At 41.3% G+C, this 23257-nt stretch overlaps 2 protein-coding genes across 2 annotated transcripts in view; both read right to left on the bottom strand.

Moving 5' to 3' along the window:
- Positions 1-23019, bottom strand: part of LOC100036895 (uncharacterized) — a 39964-nt gene extending 16945 nt beyond the window's left edge. The window contains exon 1 of the mRNA XM_041582908.1: positions 22919-23019. The gene's annotated coding sequence lies outside the window, so the exon portion shown is untranslated. The remainder of the gene's footprint in view (positions 1-22918) is intronic.
- LOC108709064 (erythroblast NAD(P)(+)--arginine ADP-ribosyltransferase) lies at positions 1225-19698 on the bottom strand. The gene is made up of 4 exons (XM_041584773.1): positions 19624-19698; positions 16782-17511; positions 2254-2403; positions 1225-1373 (listed from the first exon to the last, which is right to left on the bottom strand). Exons 1-4 carry the CDS (start codon positions 19696-19698, stop codon positions 1225-1227), a joined length of 1104 nt encoding a protein of 367 aa, XP_041440707.1.
- Positions 23020-23257: the final 238 nt, after the last annotated feature.

Here is a 23257-nt window from a genome sequence, read left to right as displayed (position 1 = left end):
ATACGCATCCTTGATATCTATTACCATCATGTACTCCTCTCTTTCCATTGACATGCATACTGACTGCACTGAATCCATCTTGAAATATGACTTTTTTACACAAAGGTTGAGCGCCTTCAGGGCCAACACTGGTCTGTAGGAGCCATCCTTTTTGGGGATGATGCATAAGTTTTAATAGAAACCCTTCCTTTGTCCCGTGGTGGAACATGTTGTATCACCCCCTGGGGTGGGTACGCCTTCATGTTGAGGTGTGCTTTTCCTGGGAGGGTTTGGCTGATCCCTTTTTGGAGGACCAAATAGATCATTATTTGTTGTGGTAAAGTGGGTGACAACTTGTAGATGACTTGTCTGTTTTTGCCTCTGCCCCCTCTGTCCTTGACGAAAGGGTTAAAAAATGGTCTCCACTTGAGGATAGGACGTTTAGGCTTGTTCTGTGGAAGCAGTGTGCGCTTACTGCCCGGGGCCTGGGAGATTATCTTAGCAAGTTCTGTCCCAAAGAACTGTTTTCCCTGAAAATGCAGACTCACTAGAGATTGCTTGGAGGTGAGGTCTGCCATCCATGTCTTGAGCCATCTTGCTGCTATGGATTGAGCTGCCGCTTTGGCGACCATATTGGCTGTACCTAAGGACGCATCGCATATGAAGGTGGCGGCATCGGCAATCTGAGAAAGTATGAGGATCCTCTGATCCGAATAGTTGTGCCACCTGCTCTACCCAGACTTTCACTGCCTTAGATACCCATGCAATAGTGAAGATTGGTCTGAAGGCTGTGCCGGAGGCTGTAAATATTGCCTTACAGAAACCTTCTAGCCGTTTGTCTATGGGATCTTTGAACGCAGCTGCGTCTGCCACTGGGATGGTAGTCGTCCTTGACAATCTAGAAACAAGGGGATCCACTTGGGGTGGAGATGACCAAAGGTCTATACACTCCTGTGGAAATGGGTAAACTTTGAAGAACCATTTGGATATTTGAACTCTGATCTGGGTTCTTCCATTGCGCTTTGATGATTTCCTCCAACTGATCATATGCTGGAAAAATGCCAGACTTTTCTTTTGTCTCTTGAATATGCTCTTTTCTGGCTGCGCAGGTGCCGTGGAATCCTCTTTATTGAGTGTTTTGAGTACAACCTGTATCAGGCCCTCCACCCCTCCTGCGTTCTTGGAGTGTCTGTATCAGGTTCGTTATCCTGATCGGACTCTCTGTGATAAAAAATTTGGCCTTCCTCATCCGATGGTCCTGATTGAACCTCTGGAGATCCCATAGGGGAGCTGGGAGGGCACTTTGAAGGTGCTGTGCATCTTTTCTGTGAATGGGAGGGAGCAGACAGCTTCTCCAGGACCTTTTTTAGGGTCTTCTGAATGCGGGCCAAGTTCTGCAAACCGGCAAAGGAGAGTGAGCGCGTACCAATTCCTGGTCAGATCCAGCAGTGTTTGTCATGCTTGAATTAAGTGAAGGTACTTGTGCCTGTGTGGGAATTGCCAATGTGTTAGGTCAAAGACCATGCATACTGGATCAGCCGAAGGTACTGGAACTTTTACCTTACAATCAGCACAAGCAAAATAAGACACACAAGATACACTGCATGAAGGAGCTGAGGACCTGGGGGCTGGTCCGCTATCTTGAGCCCAGAGATCAAGCCCCCCTCTATCCTACTCCAGTGTAGTCTGACTGCTTCAGCTTCCAAAGAGCGGGAACACAGTCTGAGGGGGAATTTGGGCTAGCCTGTAGTCCTCCATAGACCGGGTTGCCTACAGGGCTGGATTTTTGGTCATAGGACCTATAGCTGACATAATGGGTACTGGAATTGGCATTCCTTGACCCACAACCATAGTTCAGATCATTCCCTCTGCCACTTCATGTCCATGTTCTTCCTTCTGAGGACACTAAGAAAAAACTGGATCCGGTTGGAGGAGGCAGGAGATAAAGCCCACAGCAGGAGGAGGAGTCAACTTTAACGATTTAGTTATTAGAGGACTTAATATCGAGATTGATCTGAAGTGTTTTTTAATTGATTAAACTGTTTGTAAATTTGTAATGGAATTGTATTTTAAACCTACACGATGTTAATGGTTTCATCGCAGAGACTTAATTGTACTGATTATGTAAATTGTTAAAACCACCCACCGACTCGATAAATTACACCTAATGGCATTGTGGGTAATCCCCATAGGAAATATTTTTAGATACGAAAGGCGTCCGGCTCTGTGAATTTAATAGCAGTATTTTACTGTGGCACCAATCCCCAATGGTACCTAAGAAAGGATAGCGGAATAATATTACATCCACTAGCGTCCCACACCAGGAGGAAGCCGACCCCCGGAAGCACTCGCCGACACTGTGAACCCCAACCGGCGACCGTTCTTCAGCGCCTCTTCTAGAGCAAAGAGCCAACACCGGGAACACTACACCAGTGCAAAAAGGATATTGCAAAAGGTGAATTCCACCTCCTGATCGCCATTACATAGATCGCAGAAGCTTCTGTACCAAAGCCGCCCGGTAAGCGTAACCAGTTGCCCACCCCCACCCACACGCTGACTATCCGGATTTATTCCCGTTAGGTACACTGCGGAAACACATCGGACCAAGACACGATCGCCACTAATACTTCGGGATCTTTCTTCATTTTTTAGGTACTGGCCATTAAACCACCACATTAGCGCACCATCCTTTTATTATTTAATTATTTAGTGTCTGCTCTCCAGCTGCAGGATCTTCACCCCCATGGTGCCTGTATCCCCAATGTAGGCAAGAGAAAAAAATATTCTATTCATTTTTGAGCATTTGTTGGAAATCTGGTCTAGAGGCCATGGAATGTATGACTTAGATGTACATTTTGTGGTCATTTTAATACAGGAGTATGGCCTGAGTAAGAAAGGTTTCCTATTGTTGCATCACTAGCCTGAATTACTAGATTGACCGATTTTATTATGTAGTCAATTCTTGTACCGGAATGGGAATAATGGGAATTACTTGTTGGATTCCACATATCCTTTAAATTTGTTTAGTCTAGCAGGTCAGAAAAATGTTTGATTTAATAGATGCTTTGAGATTGTGCTACATTTGTCCAATGACCATTTATGTGATTCATTGAAGTCACCCCCTACAATAAAATTGGAGGCATTTAAAGAATTGAATCTATAGTCAAGGTTTTGATAGAATTCTGGTTTATTATTATTGCCAGGGGCACAAACTCAACAAACATTCCATGACTGGTTTTGGAATAAAATTTCAGCCTGCATGAACCTTCCCAATTTAACTTAATTAGATGTTTTAATGAATTGGTAATGTAGGTTTGTGTTAAATAATATTCATATTCCTCCTTTCTTATTTATTAAAGGAGAATAAACATTTCCAACAAGTCCATAAGAACAGAACTTCTATCTTTCCTCATCAGTGAGGTGTATCTTCTGTAGGAGGGTAATATCTGATTTTCTGAATTCCTCTAAGATTCTTTTCTGTTAAATTGGGGAATTAATACCATTTAATTTCCAGGAAATGACTTTAAACTTATCCAGTTAAATATAGAATAGTTATGGCTAGCCTGAACAATAATGTCATATCAAGTCTGGCCTTGTACATTTTGTTAAAAAAGATCATAATAATAATAATAATAATAATAATAACTTGTAAGTAAATAGGGATGATACAACTTCACATCTTTGGATACAATGCTAAATAAAAACTTTTTAAAAGAATATAACCAGTGGAGTCATTTATCTGTACCCTCCTTTCTAAAGACAGGTCAGTAATTAAATCTTCCATAGGAATAAGATGTGTTTAAGACTCCATCTCTATCTGATCCAAATACAGTAAGAGCCATTTTGGCAATGAAGGGATCATCTACATTGTGATCTTTGTTGAAAGTTATATTTGTTTTTCCTGTTTTTGAATGGACTGACTTTTCCTGAGATACGTGAGATGAGGTCTCCACTTTTTGTAGAAGTATTTGTTTCATTAAAAAGGGATTTCTCTCTTGATTGTCACTTGAGAAGTATTTTTCATTGGTCATGATGATAATGAAAATGTGAATCTCTCAACCTCTTTAATCTCCAATGGTGTGTGTACCAGCAATTTTTGGCAATTTTTTTCATCTTTTGAGAAGTCTTGAAAAACTAAAATGTTGTTTCTTTCTAGATAGAGGTTTCTGTATTTTTTATAGGTTTGAGCAATTATACATTGTCCAAGAATTTTACTAGGACTTTACGTGATCTCTGGTAAGTGGATTTACTCATTGGCCCCACTCTGTGAGCTGTCAGAGAGGAAATATTCTGTTTAAAATGTTCTGGTCTACCAATGATCCATAAATTGTTTCTTCTAGACCTGTACTCGAGATCTTCGGTCTTATTTTCTATCTCAATCACTTTTGGTCCCAGAAACCATACTTTTTATTTATTCAACATTTATTATTCTGTTTCCAACTTAGACATTTCCATGTTCCATATAGTCATTACATGGTCTCATTATATTTACTAGATTAACAATTCCAGTTAACATTTGCTATTCAGTTGGGTTATATAAAAGTTAAAAATTAAGCAGAAAAAAAAACCAAAGGAAAAAATTGAAGCATATAACATAAAATTTTAACAAAAGAAATGAACTATTACATTCCTAGAATAGTTGTTGCACTTGTATATGTCTCTTGTATTAACTGAAAGTTATTTTTTTAGACCTTTATCCTGATCCCAAATACTAAGGTAGGTACTTTTTTATTATTGCGTGCAACTATTACTGTTATACCTGTCTTTACTTTATATATGAGATTTTATTTCCCAATGTGTTCTAGCCATGGTAGTCAGATTACAGTGTAATCTAGATACTTGTTATGTATTAAAGCAATTAACTGTTCCATCAGACATATTTCCATCAGGAGAGGAGGAGATATTGTAAAGGATACTTTGCGTCGAGAGAGTAAATGGATTCATCTATTAGAAACACTAACACCTAGGGGCAGATTTATCTGTACTATTTTTTCTGTACTTCGACTAGGGAATAGTCCAACTTCGATTAGATTTTGAAAAAACTTTGAAATTCAAAGGTTGAATTTTTCTGAAGTACTGTCTCTTTAAAACTTCAACTTTGACCATTTGTCTCCTAAAAGCTGCCGAAATGTTATTTTAGCCTGTGGGGGACCTCCTAGTACCTGTATGGAGGCAATTGGGGGAGTTTGAGAGATCGAAGGTCAAAGTAAAAAAAAACTTTGAATCAAAGTAGCGCTACTTCGACCCCAAAAAACTTCGACCACCATTTGGTTGGTATTTTTGAATTCGAAGTTCGAAGTTTTTTTTAACTTCGAACTTCGACCTTTGATAAATATGTCTCCTAAAGGCTTAGGGACAGATTTATCAAAGGTCGAGGTGAATTTTCGAATGGAAAAAAAAATCGAATTTCGAGCTATTTTTTCTTTACTTCGACAAGGGAATAGTCCAAATTTTATTTGAATTTGAAAAAAGTACTGTCTCTTTAAAATTTGGACTTCGACCATTCACCATCTAAAACCTGCCGAATTGCTGTTTTAGCCTATGGGGGACCTCCTAGAACCAATCTGGAGTCAATTCATGGACTTTGAAAAATCAAAGTTTTTTTGGGGAAAAATTTGAAGCGAATTCGATTGAATGCGATATTCCTTCAATTTGTACGATTCGAATTCGGCAGAATTCGACTTAATTTCAGTTGGTCTTTTTGAATTCGAATTTTGAAGTTTTTTTCAATTCGAAATTCGACCCTTGATAAATATGCCCCATAATATAGATTTTAACCTTAGAGCATTTTTATGGGGGAAAAAACCCTTTTACCCAAATGGAAGGGTTAAAATGTAAGAGTGTTTTTATTCTAACTGTAAATAATTAAATATACTGCAGATGATTTATATACAACCCCACAAATTGATGGAAATGGAGCAACATAAAAACCTATAAAGATTAATTTATTTGATTAATTTATGTACATAAAAAGTAATTTGTTTAACCCACAGGGAAAAGAAAAACATTTTATCAGAATTTTTTTTTTTATTTGAAATGATGCTCTAATTTCCAGAAAGTGCGGTTTAAGAAAAAAATCTTAAACGCTTGTGAGTAAAACCGCAGCTGGTGATTTAATAGTATCACGTATGCGATACCAACGTGGGGCACATTTACTTAGCTCGAGTGAAGGAATAGAATAAAAAATTAGGGATGCACCGAATCCACTATTTTGGATTCGGCCGAACCCCCGAATCCTTTATGAAAGATTCGGCCTAATACCGAACTGAATCTGAATCCTAATTTGCATATGCAAATTAGGGGTGGGAAGGGAAAATAATTTTTTACTTCCTTGTTTTGTGAAAAAAAGTCACGCAATTTCCCTCCCCAGCCCTAATTTGCATATGCAAATTAGGATTCGGATTTGGTTCGGCCGGGCAAAAGCATTTGGCCGAATCCTGCTGAAAAAGGCCGAATCCTGGCCGAATCCCCAACCGAATCCCCAACCGAATCCTGGATTCGGTGCATCCCTATAAAAAATACTTTGTATTTCAAAGTATTTTTTTGGCTACTTCGACCATCGAATTGGCTACTTCGACCTTCGACTACGACTTCGAAATGAATGATTCGAATTAAAAATCGTTCGACTATTCGACCATTTGATAGTCGAAGTACTGTCTCTTTTAAAAAAACTTCAACCCCCTAGTTCGCCACCTAAAACCTACCGAACCTCAATGTTAGCCTATGGGGAAGTTCCCCATAGGCTTTCTAACAAATTTGTGATCAAAGGAAAATCGTTCGATCGATGGATTAAAATCCTTTGAATCGTTTGACAGTCGAATATCGAGGGTTAATTAACTGTGATGTGTATGTTAACTCTGTATAATACACAAAAGCCATGAATATCTTGTAAATTATATTATACTGATGTCATCAGTTATAAACGGTGAGTTCTGATGTCATTTCTGTCACATGACTCACTAAAACTTGTGTATTATAATAAATAAAGTACCCCCAGTTGTAAAATATGAGGATATTATAAGTTACCTCGGAGTTCCATGACCTGTATAAAAACACTCGGCCTTCGGCCTCGTACTTTTATATTGTCATGAAACTCCTCGGTAACTTATAATATCCTTATATTTTACAAAAGGGGGTACTTTATTCACTATATAACTGAGAGTTTGGACAGCGGGCTAAATAAGACCAAAAAAGAAGTCTAAATACACTACACTATATACCACTATTTACTGTACTGATTGTTCCCCTTAAGCTATTTTTAGCGCTGACTCAAATTGAATGGAAGGAAGTTAAAAAAGAACATTGTTGGTCAGGGCCAGGAAATACCTAATTAATTAAATTAGTGGCCAGAGGTTTAAGAAAGAACATTGATATTCAGTGGAACTTACTTGTAAAGTTCTTGGTGTTTCAAGATTTTTATTGTCTTTTACATAAAGAAGAAAGATTTGAACACAAGTCCAATGCTGAAACAAGTCTAAGGTGACTAATAGTATCGAAGGACAACAACTTACACATAAATGTTGGTTTGTTATTAGATCTGGAGTAAGTAAATCATATTAAAGCAAACCTAATAATGCTCAGTAAATATTAAATGCTAATATAATGTCTTTCAATATGATATAGAAGTAGTTCTATTGTTTAGAACAGGAAACATTCGGAATTATCCATTACAGGGTGAGTTAGAACTGTAGAAATCCCAAAGTTATGTCTCCTCTCAGGTTGTCTTCTTCATTCTTCTTCTGTAGCTTCTCCATCAGCAGTGGGAATGGGGTCCATCCCATATTAGGTTAAGAGGGCCTGGGATGACTGTACTCCCAATGGAGACCCTGTATGGGGGCTGTGATTTAGTGGTGTAATTACCTTCAAACTTTATGATTAAAAACGTACCAGTGCCTTTAGACTGCTCTAATCATACCTGGTAGAGCTGGTGCAGATGCAGAGGGTAGTACAAATAATCCCATGCTGGTTAAAGCAGGAACATTACTGCAGAATTCAGATTTCCCTTGGCACTGATGTCCCTTAGTACAAGAAAGGCTCCACCAGAACTGCTACAAGACACTTGATAACATTAACTGAGTGTTGCCAGTAATGTCCAACTGCCCGCCATACTCTGCCTGTGTGTTCTCTACTCTGCCTGTGTATACATACACTTTATGGCCAAAAGTATGGGGACATTTCACTACCCCCCCCCCATTCTCAAACCAAGGGTATTTTCTGGAAGTTACCCATCTCTTTACTGCTATAACCGCCCAGTACATCTGGGAAGGTCCCAATAGATATCATAACATTGTTGTTGGAAGTTGCTTCCATTCAGCCACAAGAGCATTAGTGAGGTTGGGCACTGATGTTAGGGATCAGGCTCACAGTCGGGGTTCCAGTTCATCCCCCAGGGGTTCAGTTGGATTGCCCCTCCCTTTGCTGCTATAACTGCCCCAGTGCTTCTTGGAAGGTTCCCACTAGAAGTTGGAACATTGTTGCTGGGAGTTGCTTCCATTCAGCCACAAGAGCATTAGTGAGGTTGGGCACTGATGTTAGGGATCAGGCTCACAGTCCGGGTTCCAGTTCATCCCACAGGGGTTCAGTTGAATTGTCCCTCCCTTTGATGCTATAACTGCCGCGGTGCTTCTTGGAAGGTTCCCACTAGAAGTTGGAACATTGTTGCTGGGAGTTGCTTCCATTCAGACACAAGAACATTAGTGACATATGCCATATCAGAGACTGGCACAAAACAGGGACACACCACACTATGGAGCACATTTATCAAGGGTTGAATTGAAAATTCAAATTTGAATTTTTGATTTTTTTTTATGATCAAAATTGTCAAATTCAATTCAAGTTTTTGAAAAAATTCAAATTCAATTTTCGAGATTTATCATACTCTGGACTTCCACTATTCGCCCCCTAAATCCTGTTGAATTGCTGTTTAAGTCAATGAGAGACATCCTGGTATCAATGTGGAGTTGTTTGCAGCCTTTCTGACATAGAGTTTTCGAATTTGATTTGAGTTTTCGCATAGATCCTATTCACACGAGTTGAAAAAATTTGATTTTTTAAATAAATTAGTCGAATTTTGTGTTTATGTGAGTTTATGGGAATTTAAAAAAACTCACATGAATTTGAAATTCTACCTTTGATAAATGTGCCTCCCTGTGAACAGGGTTTACACAGTGGCATTGTTACAAATGTAGGGATGTGTAAAATAGCCATACCCAGTAATATTTAGTACAGTTGGGAGGGGTAACTGTTTCCTATTCCTGCTTTAAGCTATGCCTCTTGTTGTTTCTCACAGTGACCAGTAGATGGCACTGTGCTAGAGTATAAAAGGCTCTGAAGCCATGCTCTCAGGGTCCATCTTGTGCTGGCTCTAGCCTGAGCAGGCAGGGAGAGCTTGAGTGGAACCTAGACAGGTCAGGTCTAGTAAGAATAGGCTACTCACCTTTATAGGTCACTCTAGGAGTGACAGACAGTCAGGATATTTAGCTGAGCAGCTTGAGGCTCCTCCGAGGATAGTGAGTGGGATTAAGATCCCGGGTACTAATTGCCCAGAAGTAGGGACTAAGTGTACAGACCTAGGGTAGAGTTTCCCCTCAGATTCCACTTAGGGAAAAGGCTGAAAGCTGGGTGTACCTCCTTAAGGCTTAATTCATTGTTCTCATTCCTGAGGGAACCTATATTGACCAAAGGTGCTGTGAGTATTGCCTATCCATTGTAATGTATGATCCTGCAACGTTCTCTTTATGTACACTCCACTGAGGATTGTATGTTCAATAAATCTGTTCTATGGTTAAGTTATAAGAACCACTGGTGCCCAATTATTTGCATCCTGAAAACAGTTACAGTTGCACTACATCCTGCTTCCACCTCACTGCGAAGGCTCACTCCCTAGGATTTTAAGGTCTCATCCGGAGCATATGTACTGGGAGTGGACATTTATATCAACAAAGTAGTATTATCTTTCTGCTTCTCATGTTAAACTAGTTCCGAAAGAAGGTATAGATCCATCATTACCAACTTATAGACAAATCCTATAGATGTATTTATTTGATTATCTAAGACTTTTAGGAACAGTGTGTCAGATATAAAATCAACCATCCTACTTGATATAATATCTCCCCATCAGAACAGTTTTGTTAAGGGATTAGGACTTTAATAAACACAATTTACTTTCCTAATAAATGTGGTACATCTTGTAAGAAAACAGAAATGGAGTTACTTTTCCTTTAATCATGCATTAGCAGTTTTAAACCACTTATATGCTTTCTGTAACAGACAATACAAAGATATAAGTTGGTGTGAGAGCAGAGTCCGTGCAGCTCATGTTCAATCTACTGCTCGTCCAAACCCAAGTGTCTCCAGTGATTTCCCTGATAATATAAAGGTGTGTTGCTATTCATTCACATCTCCCAGATTCATTATTATAATATTTATTCCCAGTGCCACAAGGTTCTGCCCCAGTAGGAACAGACAGAAGTAGTGGTGGGACCTTTGCTTGGTGCTGGTCAGGAGAACATGGTGACCTTGGGCAAAAAACAATATCTCCTCTCCTGGGATGAGAACCTCACTTTCACTGATGTCTATGGAGAGGAACTCAATGTTCACCCCATAGCTGGTAATTATCTGAAAGAATGAATCCTGGCCAAACCCTACAGCAATATGTTCAATAAAGGAGAATAATGTCAGGGTCTGATCCTCTGGGGGCCTCTAGGGTTACCACCTGTCCAGATTTCACCAGTATAGCACTTGGTTTTTGGAAGGACTATACTGGTGAAAAGTGCCTGACAGGACATTGAATTTAATGATCAGCCAATCACTGATCCCCCTGATGTTACAGTCAGAATAAATGGTGATTCTGCTGATAACAATACAAACATTTATTTAATATAAAATTTGTGAACATGCAAAGGTTTTAAGCCACACAAAACAGCACAAAACAGACTGTTTCCATATGTGCCAATGGGCAAAGAGTCTCAAGCAGCTCCTAATCAAAGCATTGCATGGCCTCTCTATTCACACGGCTGAGAAACAATACAAATTACAATTTAAGAACAAATTATACCAGTCGCTGGAAGAGGCAGCCGATTGGCTGAAAAGCAGAAGCCACACACTAACCCCCCCACTGCTCTATATGACAGGGTGGAACACAACCAACTAATACCCACAATGCAAAGTGTCAGTGAAGCTGTTTGGGGCTTACAGGTCACTCAGTGGAAATCAGTCAGATCCTTACAGAAGACATTGAGAGGTTACAGTCTCTGGGGACCTTTGGGGGAATGAGGCCGATCTCCAGACTGTAGAAATCAGGGGTCAGGGGAAGAGCAGAGACCCCAAAGGGCCCCACAGGAGTATCAGCCAAAACATTGAAAAATTACTTCCCTTCCTGGCGCTTGTGGCTGGAAGAAATAAAGAAGAAATATTAAGAATAATTTAGAGACCAACTGCAACATCCCCCCAGACACAAAAGGCATGATTTTACTTTTATAGAATGGGTGCAAAAAATTATTGGAAAATATATTTCTTGTCCATCATAATGGATATAATATCACATTTCTGGGTAGTTATGGCAATGGTAAAGCAAAGTCATTTCATCAAACACTTTGTAGGGGAAATATAAATTGGCGACCCAGGGAGGCGACTGTGAGCTTTACATAAAGAAACACCCATTCTTCTGTATAACACCATTATCTCTCAGTAACTGTTTCTATCTTTATTTGTGGGGTCACACACTCAATACATCACACTGTTTCCTATTTGATATGGACAGTATGGGGTCTGGCCTGGATGTGATGACCCACAATCTGAATTGATCATATATATATATATCTATTGTGCCTGAAGTGTTACTATAATGGGTCACATGGTGGATCACATGTGCATGTCACCTTTAGAAATATTATAAAGAGGTGCAAGAGAAGAACGATGGCTAAAAGAGTAGTAGACCACTACTTTGCCTTTGCCTTTAGTCATAGACTCACAGAAGTCACATACCTTTAAAAAATAGGTGTAAAGTTGAGGGCGAGGACTTCCAAGGTCATTTTCTCAGAGATATTCCCTGAGCCACGAGATAGTGGGCAAAGAAAGGGAAGATGGGGGAGGAGATTCGTCTGGGGGTTAAGGATGGGGAGGAGCACATGTCATATGTTCAATAGTTCAATATGGGACCAGTATTAAATGTATGTTGGCAAATGCAACGAGTCTGACTGGTAAAATGGGAGAACTGGAGCTGCTGGTGCTGGAAGGAAAATATGATGTGATTGGAGTGGCCGAAACATGGCTGAATGAGTCACATGACTGGGCAGTAAATATCAGGGGCTATACTTTGTTTCCCAGGGACAGAGGCAATAGAAAAGGAGGAGGGGTATGTCTGTTTGTTAGGCAGGATTTAAATCTAATATAAAGGAGGAGGTTATGTTAGAAAATGAGGGGGCAGAAGTCTTATGGGGGGAGTTCTTCACCAATTGTAAAGAGTCCAGCAAATTAATTGTAGGGGTCGCTATAGACCCCCTAATGTAAGTGACGAGGAGGAGGCGAAGCTCCTGATGCAAATAGAAAAGGCTGCTAGTTTGGGTAAAGTAATGATAATGGGGGATTTTAATTAGCCAGATATTGACTGGAGCAACAGTACTGCCAGATCAGTTAATGGGAACAAGTTTATAAACTGTTACGTGACAATTTTATGGCACAGGTTGTTGAGGAGCCAACCAGAAAAAATGCTATTGTGGATCTAGTGATCTCTAATGAGCCAGAACTTATAGCAAATGTGCAAGTCATTGAACCCCTGGGTAATAGTGACCATAATGTTATATCATTTAATGTCTGGTGCAAAAAACAAATATATACTGGGCCAACAAAAACCAGGAATTTTGGAAAAGCTAATTTTAGTGCCTTGAGGGCTGCCCTACAGAGCATTGATTGGGGCATTAGGTTTTCAGCTAAAACACCGAACAGAAATGGTTGTCATTTAAACTGATATTAAATCATTACTGTTCTCAATTTATTCCCTTAAGGAGTAAACGTAGAAGCTCTAAGAATCATCCTATGTGGCGTTAATAAGCTGCATTTAATGGATATAAACACTGTAATAAATGTTGTAAATCAGCAATCCGGAAGGCAAAGAAAGAGAATGAAGAGTTAATTGTGGTGGAGGTGAAAACTAACCCTAAAAAGTTTTTTAAATATATTAATAGTAAAAAGATACGAGTTGAGAGTGTTGCTCCATTAAATAATGGTACCAGTATGGTTGTAACAGATACAGATAAGGCAAATGTGTTAAATCAGTTCTTTTCTTCAGTGTATACAATAGAGGAGTCTGGGTTCACAGGCTCACTTTATAGCTGCACTAATGGTTCAGCTCAATCTAGTCAGTGGCTGACTCAGGATATGATTCATAAAGCTTTAATAAAAATTAATGTAAACAAGGCTCCAGGGCCTGATGGCATACACCCCCGGGTTCTAAGAGAGCTTAGTTCAGTTTTAGACCAGCCCTTATTTCTGATTTTCTCAGATTCACTTTCATCTGGTATGGTGTCTATGGATTGGAGAAAAGATGATGGTATTCCAATATTTAAAAAGGGATTACGATCTCAGCCTGGCAATTATAGGCCAGTAAGTCTGACATCTGTGGTGGGCAAATTATTTGAAGGCTTGTTAAGGGATCACATTCAAAATGTTGTCCTAGTCAATGTCATTATGAGCAGCAATCACCATGGCTTTATAAAGGATAGGTCATGTCAGACGAATTTGATTGCTTTTTATGATGAGGTAAGTAAGATGCTGGACAGTGGGGGGGCAGTAGATGTGATCTATTTGGATTTTGCCAAAGCGTTTGATATTGTGCCCCACAAACGACTGCTTTCTAAACTAAGGTCTGTTGGGCTTAATGAAGTCGTTTGCACGTGGATAGGAAACTGGCTACAGGATCAGGTACAGAGGGGGGTTGTTAATGGGACATTCTCTACTTTGAGTAAGGTTCTTAGTGGGGTCCCTCAGGGCTCGGTTTTGGGTCCACTTTTATTTAACTTGTTCATTAATGACTTAGGGGAGGGTGTTGTAAGTAATGTATCAGTGTTTGCAGATGAGACAAAACTATCAGCCCAATTAATTCCATCCAGGATGTGGCACTTGCAACAGGATCTTGACTAACTGGCAATCTGGGCAGCTAAGTGGCAAATGAGATTCAATGTTGATAAATGTAAAGTCCTGCACCTGGGATGGAACAATATCCACTTATACCCTTAATGGGACTGCACTAGGCAAATCCATAATGGAGACGGGGCTTGGAGTCCTTGTAGATAATAAACTTGTCTGTAGCAAGTAATGCCAGTCAGCAGCATCAAGGGCAAATAAGGTCTTGACTTGTATTAAATGGGGCAGAGAGTCACGGGAGGAGGGGTCCCACTGTATAGAGCACTGGTAAGGCCCCATCTAGAATATGCCCTACAGTTTTGTCTCCATCACTCAAACAGGACATTATTGTATTAGAGAGGGGACAGAGAAGGGCAACTAAGCTGGTAAAGGGAAAATCTTAGCTATGAGGAAAGACTGGCCAAATTGGGGATGTTCACTCTGGAGAAGAGGCGCTTAAGGGGTGATATGATAACTATGTATAAATATATAAGGGGCTCATATAATAATCTCTCTAATGATTTATTTACCAGTAGGTCTTTCCAGCTGACACAAGGTCACCAGCTTAATATTGGGAAGGGGTTTGTTACAGTGAGAGCTGTGAAGATGTGGAATTGTCTCCCTGAATCAGGGGTACAGGCTGATACATTAGATAGGTACAAGGAAGGGTCGGATGCTTTATTCACCAGTAGTTCCTCCCAGCAGACAGGAGGGAGCCAATGAGATTAGAGGAGGGAAAGGGGTGTTACAGGGAGAGCTGGGAAGTGAATCAGTGGTACAGGCTGATACATTAGATAGGTACAAGAAAGGGTCGGATGCTTTATTCACCAGTAGCTCCTCCCAGCAGACAGGAGGGAGCCAATGAGATTAGAGGAGGGAAAGGGGTGTTACAGGGAGAGCTGGGAAGTGAATCAGTGGTACAGGCTGATACATTAGATAGGTACAAGAAAGGGTCAGATGCTTTATTCACCAGTAGCTCCTCCCAGCAGACAGGAGGGAGCCAATGAGATTAGAGGAGGGAAAGGGGTGTTACAGGGAGAGCTGGGAAGTGAATCAGGGGTACAGGCTGATACATTAGATAGGTACAAGGAAGGGTCGGATGCTTTATTCACCAGTAGCTCCTCCCAGCAGACAGGAGGGAGCCAATGAGATTAGAGGAGGGAAAGGGGTGTTACAGGGAGAGCTGGGAAGTGAATCAGGGGTACAGGCTGATACATTAGATAGGTACAAGGAAGGGTCGGAAGCTTTATTCACCAGTAGCTCCTCCCAGCAGACAGGAGGGAGCCAATGAGATTAGAGGAGGGAAAGGGGTGTTACAGGGAGAGCTGGGAAGTGAATCAGGGGTACAGGCTGATACATTAGATAGGTACAAGGAAGGGTCGGATGCTTTATTCACCAGTAGCTCCTCCCAGCAGACAGGAGGGAGCCAATGAGATTAGAGGAGGGAAAGGGGTGTTACAGGGAGAGCTGGGAAGTGAATCAGGGGTACAGGCTGATACATTAGATAGGTACAAGGAAGGGTCGGATGCTTTATTCACCAGTAGCTCCTCCCAGCAGACAGGAGGGAGCCAATGAGATTAGAGGAGGGAAAGGGGTGTTACAGGGAGAGCTGGGAAGTGAATCAGGGGTACAGGCTGATACATTAGATAGGTATAAGAAGGGGTTGGATGGTGTTTAGCAAGTGAGGGAATACAGGGATATGGGAGAGAGCTCATAGTACAAGTTGATCCAGGGACTGGTCCCATTGCATTTTGGAGTCAGGAAGGAATTTTTTTCCCTCTGAGGCAAATTGGAGAGGACTAAAGGACGTGTGTCTTTTTTTCAACCTTACTTACTATGTATGTTACTATGTTACTATGTTACTAAGTAACATATATAACAGTCATACATATAACAACAGTAACATATGAAACAGTGACATATATAAGAGTAACTTATATAATAGTAACATATATAACAGTAACATTAACATATATAACAGTAACATATAAAACATTAACAGTAACATATATAATAGTAACATTTATAACAGTAACATATATAAGAGTAACAGTAACATATATACCATTAATAGTAACATATATAACAGTTACATATAGAAAAGTAACATATATAATAGTAACATATATAAGAGTAACAGTAACATATATAAGAGTATATGTAACATATATAACAGTAACATATAAAAAATTAACAGTAACATACATAACAGTAACATATATAACAGTAACATATATAATAGTAACATATATAAGAGTATAAATAACATATATAACAGTAACATATATAAGAGTAATATATATAACAGTAACATATATAAGAGTAACATATATAACAGTAACATATATAACAGTAACATATATAAGAGTAACATATATAAGAGTAATATATATATCAGGGACATATATAAGAGTAATATATATAACAGTAACATATATAAGAGTAACATATATAACAGTAACATATATAACAGTAACATATATAAGAGTAACATATATAACAGTAACATATATAAGAGTAATATATATAACAGTGACATATATAAGAGTATATGTAACATATATAACAGTAACATATATAAGAGTAATATATATAACAGTGACATATATAAGAGGTAGAGGAGAGTTTACTGTACATAAAGGTGGAGCATCTGAGTAGAGATTTTAAGTAGAAACATTTACCTTTCACCAACGCACAGTTGTACCTACTATGATTTTTCATAGACTTAAGGGTCATCTTGTTTTTATTATTGTTTGTACTGAAATCGGTGACTTTGAATTTCTCAAAGGGCGGGATAAGCACTTCCTCCTCATTAGGGAAGAACGATAAGTCCCTAATTCTGACCCCAGAGCAGGTAATGATGGTAAAGACCGTGTCATCTCCAAACTCCAAAGCTTTCTGGTAATCTGTTGATGAAGATGTGAACCGGTCAAAACGGACTTGTTTCCCTTGCTCAGTTGTGAATCGAGTCTTTACTCCTCTGAAGACTGAGTGACAAGTTGGTGATTCCACAGCATCGAGCAGCTGAAGGGCCCTGGTCAGATGATAATGTAGAGCCTTGAAATGGAAATGATTTAGATAGAAATCTCTGGATTTCCCAGCCTGGCGCACGGCCTCATTGAAGGGAGAGTAAATATTTGGCTTATCATTGGTGTAGACCAACGTTGATATTGCATACTCATCCTTAAATCCAATGGGAACCTTAGTGTTTCCCTTTCTCTTTTCCCATTCTCCGGTGGCATTTTCCCAGGCATCCGCAAAGTCCTTGTTTAATTTCTTCTCAGCCTGAAGGATTCTGGGGATGTTGTTATCCATGGCCTCAGTGCAGCCCAAGTACTGATCATCATAGGAAGAGTCAGCCATGTCCAACACAATCTTCTTTGATAAATCTCTTCTGAACCTCCTGTCCCCCTGAACAGAGACACAATATAATCACTGGGCTCTTGTCCATCATTCCACCCAGGTCCCCCCCAAACACAGTGTCAATGTGAAGCTCCTCATTACTAAAAGGTCGGTGCTCAGAATTTCACCCCATATATAATAAAAGCCACTGAGTTTTCCTAGGGGCAGTAACCCATAGCAACCAGTATAATCTTTGTTTTTACATGTGACCAGTAAATGCTAGCGGCTGATTGGTTGCTATGGGTTACTGCCCCTATTTTATTACTGCCCATATCTGTTACCATCTCTCCTACCGGCTGTACCATAAGGGGCTGCTCCACTCTCTTCCCAAACTCCCACCCAACATCCCATACTGGGGGCAACATTCAGTGACAGAGAAAAACTGGTCCCATGGTTTAACTGGTGAAAACTCCATTAAGAAAATAGGAAAATCTAGAATCAATTAGGAGATTTCTCTTTCTTTTTTCTCTTTATCTTGAGCCCAACCCATTGTGCACTCAGCTCTGTCCCTTCACTGGTTCCTGACCTACCTCCCAGGGGTGGATCAGTACCTACCTCCCAGGGGTGGATCAGTACCTACCTCCCAGGGGTGGATCAGTACCTACCTCACAGGGGCAAATCAGTACCTACCTCCCAGGGGTGGATCAGTACCTACCTCCCAGGGGTGGATCAGTACCTACCTCACAGGGGTGGATCAGTACCTAGCTCCCAGGGGTGGATCAGTACCTACCTCCCAGGGGTGGATCAGTACCTACCTTCCAGGGGTGGATCAGTACCTACCTCACAGGGGTGGATCAGTACCTACCTCCCAGGGGTGGATCAGTACCTACCTCCCAGGGGTGGATCAGTACCTACCTCACAGGGGCAAATCAGTACCTACCTCCCAGGGGTGGATCAGTACCTACCTCCCAGGGGTGGATCAGTACCTACCTCACAGGGGTGGATCAGTACCTACCTCCCAGGGGTGGATCAGTACCTACCTCACAGGGGTGGATCAGTACCTACCTCCCAGGGGTGGATCAGTACCTACCTCACAGGGGTGGATCAGTAGGTACCTCACAGGGAGAATCAGTACCTACCTCACAGGGGTGGATCAGTACCTACCTCACAGGGAGAATCAGTACCTACCTCACAGGGGTGGATCAGTACCTACCTCACAGGGGTGGATCAGTACCTACCTCCCAGGTGTGGATCAGTACCTACCTCACAGGGGTGGATCAGTACCTACCTCCCAGGTGTGGATCAGTACCTACCTCCCAGGGGTGGATCAGTACCTACCTCACAGGGAGGATCAGTAAGTACCTCACACGGAGAATCAGTACCTACCTCCCAGGGGTGGATCAGTACCTACCTCACTGGGGTGGATCAGTACCTACCTCCCAGGGGTGGATCAGTACCTACCTCACAGGGGCAAATCAGTACCTACCTCCCAGGGGTGGATCAGTACCTACCTCCCAGGGGTGGATCAGTACCTACCTCACAGGGGTGGATCAGTACCTACCTCACAGGGGTGGATCAGTACCTACCTCCCAGGGGTGGATCAGTACCTACCTCACAGGGGTGGATCAGTAGGTACCTCACAGGGAGAATCAGTACCTACCTCACAGGGGTGGATCAGTACCTACCTCACAGGGGTGGATCAGTACCTACCTCCCAGGTGTGGATCAGTACCTACCTCACAGGGGTGGATCAGTACCTACCTCCCAGGTGTGGATCAGTACCTACCTCCCAGGGGTGGATCAGTACCTACCTCACAGGGAGGATCAGTAAGTACCTCACAGGGAGAATCAGTACCTACCTCCCAGGGGTGGATCAGTACCTACCTCACTGGGGTGGATCAGTACCTACCTCCCAGGGGTGGATCAGTACCTACATCACAGGGGTGGATCAGTACCTACCTCACAGGGAGGATCAGTAAGTACCTCACAGGGAGAATCAGTACCTACCTCCCAGGGGTGGATCAGTACCTACCTCACAGGGGTGGATCAGTACCTACCTCACAGGGGTGGATCAGTACCTACCTCACAGGGGAGGATCAGTACCTACCTCACAGGGGTGGATCAGTACCTACCTCACAGGGGTTGATCAGTACCTACCTCACAGGGGTGGATCAGTACCTACCTCACAGGGGTGGATCAAGGTGGAGATGAGAGCGAGTGCCCAGGTGATGCTGATAGCAGGACTACCAGTCCCCATCCTGATCAATATATTTCTATAATGACAAGGCAGTGAGGAGTCAGTTGTTTATAGTTCCAGCACCCAAACCCAGAAGCACCAATCCCTCCTCCCCAGAGGGGCCACTCACTATACACTCACATGTTATACAGAACATTTCCAGAGCAGAGGAACAGAGCAATGAATCCCTTGCTGGAAGGGGCCCGGAGTGTTGAGAGCCCAGTAATGATTCCCACTTACAATGAGTTGACTTTGTGCAACAGAGTTTGGGGCAGTTACACTCACAGCATTTCTCTTCCAATAGATACTGTACCTCTTCTGTTCTGTGCACTGCCCATATGTACACTTGTGACATCACTCATGTGGTTTATGAAATTACATAGTCCTACTTGTGACATCACTCATGTCACTATATGAAATTACATAGTCCTACTTGTGACATCACTCATGTCACTATATGAAATTACATAGTCCTACTTGTGACATCACTCATGTCACTATATGAAATTACATAGTCTTACTTGTGACATCACTCATGTGGTATATGAAATTACATAGTCCTACTTGTGACATCACTCATGTAGTATATGAATTGTATTGGCAAATAACAAAACCCTCCTGCTGAATTATATCTTCCCCTGACCCTTGAAGGTTCTCAGTGGGTGAGAGATGGGTGTTGTTGAACTACAGGCTGCTGTTATCAGGAATAACTGAACCCACAGACATGCCTAATGTTCCACTCACTGTGTACAAATTACACACACTGTGCACAGAGGATACACTAGGGGGCACATTTACTAAGCTCGAGTGAAGGATTCGAATGAAAAAAATGCAATTATTTTTTTGGGTACTTCGACCATCAAATAGGCTACTACGACCACTTCGACTTCGATTCAAACGATCCAAAAATCGTTCGACTATTCGACCATTCGATAGTCAAAGTACTGTCTCTTAATAAAATACTATGACTACATACTTTGTATGCAGTTTAAACCTACCGAGGTAAAATGTTAGCCTATGGGGACTTTCCCCAGCACTTTTCTAACCTTTTTTGGATTGAAGAAAAATCCTTCGATCGATCGCTTAAAATTGTTCGTTTCCGAGGATTTTATTACTTCGATCGATCGATGGATTTGCACTAAATCCTTCGAAATCGATATTCGAATTGGAAGGATTTAAATTCGAGGGTCGAATTCGAGGGTTTATTAACCCTCAATATTTGACCCTTGATAAATGTGCCTATAGTTGTATCATTAGTACGAGGCGCTTAGGTTGTGCCTCTGGAGGATTCCCCAATCCTGGGCTGTTTTATATCAGCCTCTCCCTGTATATAAAGTGCAGGGAGTGGGGAATATAAAGTAAATAACTGGCCCGTTACCTTTTCTCCTCTTGTGCCAGTGACCAGGGATTGCTCAGCTTTGAGGATATTATATAAGGCCTGAGGGTTGTTGCTTTTATTGAGAGACATCTGATCATATTATGGGATACAGTATTAGGGATATGGTGTAAGGAAAGAGCAGCAATTCCCACTCAAGTACTAGAAACTGTTGGGGGGCTGAAGAGCCAAAACTATGAGCCCCTGGGCTTCTTTCTTAGACAGGGGGCCCTTGTGTTCCTTATGGGGCCCACTCCTCTCTGTTTATCCCAGTGGATCATTAGACAGAAATAAAAAGGAGCCTCTTCCCTCTCAGCCTGTAAATAACAGCACCGGGATGGCACAGAGGAGTTGCCACAGATCTGTATGATGCCCAGATGCCCCTTCACATAGTATTTCCCTTATTTCATTGTTATTATTGTTATACCAATGTGAATGTTATGGGCAGAGGCTGAGAGACCAGGAAGGGGGTTGACACGTCGAGCCAAATCCAAGGGTCTCACTAGGGGAAGTGACGGGGGGCAGTGCTGTTACTCTTTCACTTTCACATCAGAATTTAGAATTTCATAATGACCTCTAATAGACTATGGGCAGAACTTATAGAAATAAAAGCCTTTGCCCCATGTTATGCAGTGCCAGTTGGTAATGTTCTTTTAGGCAACAGGTTGGGTGGGGTAATTAATAAATTGGGTGTTGCCTTTTAACCAGGGCAGTTGCCCCCCACTCCGTAACCCAACCAAATCCACCTCAATGGGAGTCCAACCATGAAGAACCTCAGACTTCTTTCTACCCCAATACACAGAAATAAATCACCAGTCAGCCCTTAGCACTGACCGACTGCCAGAAACAATACAAAGCCATTGCCTAGACATAATGGCGGCCAGTGACTGTCAGCTGCTACTTTCAGCCAATATACAGAATTGTTACAAATAATGAGGCATTAGTCCCACTCTATACCCAAAATATGCCACATCCAGGCCCCTCACTAGACATGCAGACTCCTACACTGCCTATTATTATTATTATTATCAATACCATATTTATAAAGTGGCAACATATTCCACAGCGCAGTACAATAAATGGATGTACATGTTGAACGTACAGATTTACACTGAGACCATGTTGCACTTACCCTTACTCAGGAGATCTCTGTACAGTGCTGAGAATATGGATATTGCACCAACATATAGTGCAGCGTTGGTGATATATTTGTAGTGTAAATCATCAAAGGGGATGTTCCCCTTCCAACACTTGTTTCAGTTCAGTTGGTTTCAGACAGTTCACCAGAAATAGACTTTTTCCAATTACTTTCTATTTTCTTTTTGTGTAAAGTTTCATGTTTCCCCTTCTTATGTGTTTGTGAAGCAGCTGTGGGGGGGGGGGGGGGTCAGCGACCCTGTAACTGATCCATGAGTTGATCCATGTGTCCCTGCTGAGCAGAGTGTTATTAAAGGCAACTGTTAGAATTGATACAATAGTTACACTTATATTCCCCATAGATCCTACTGAGAAATGGAGCAACTCATGGATCAGCCAATTGGAACCTGCCCCTGGATCACTCAAGTGCCCCACTCACACCCGCACACCAACATTCAAATGTATTTACTTCTATTTTGGAAAAACGTTAAAAAAATATGAAGATGGGAAGTAATTGGAAAGTTCTGGGGAACGATCTGAACAACTCAACTGAAAAAAAGTTTTTGGAAGGTGAAGGAGGGATTTAAGACAAATGATTGTGGTGGTCTTTGTGTCCCCCAGGTGCCACAGCACAGGAGACCAGACACACTCTTATTATCATGTATGTAGGTTCCCCTGTTATATGTAATAATATGTGAATAAACACAAATCGACCTTATTGCTACTCACATTGATGGGGAGAGTTCTAGACCCAGGGAGAACCAGGAGACTGGTGAGAAGGATTGAAGGGAATAAAAGACAAGTCTGGTTGCAGAGATGCTCAAAGACACAAGTGCTGGGAGTTCTATGCCCTTGGTCTAGGGGCGATGCCCTGCAGAATGCCAGTATAATGTGTGTAAGTCAGATAATGTGCAGCAGCAGCAGATAAATAACTGTCATTTTATGAAAGTGAAACCCTCCCAAAATTTGAGAGAAAAACAAGAAGAAACAACATGATGACATTGCAATATATATATATATATAGTCCCATACACCTGTGCTAATGATGTTCCAACTCAGCCTTGTACA

Source organism: Xenopus laevis, chromosome 2S, assembly GCF_017654675.1.
Source record: "Xenopus laevis strain J_2021 chromosome 2S, Xenopus_laevis_v10.1, whole genome shotgun sequence".
In the NCBI taxonomy this organism is placed as follows: domain Eukaryota; kingdom Metazoa; phylum Chordata; class Amphibia; order Anura; family Pipidae; genus Xenopus; species Xenopus laevis.
This window is presented reverse-complemented; position numbering and strand designations above follow the sequence as displayed.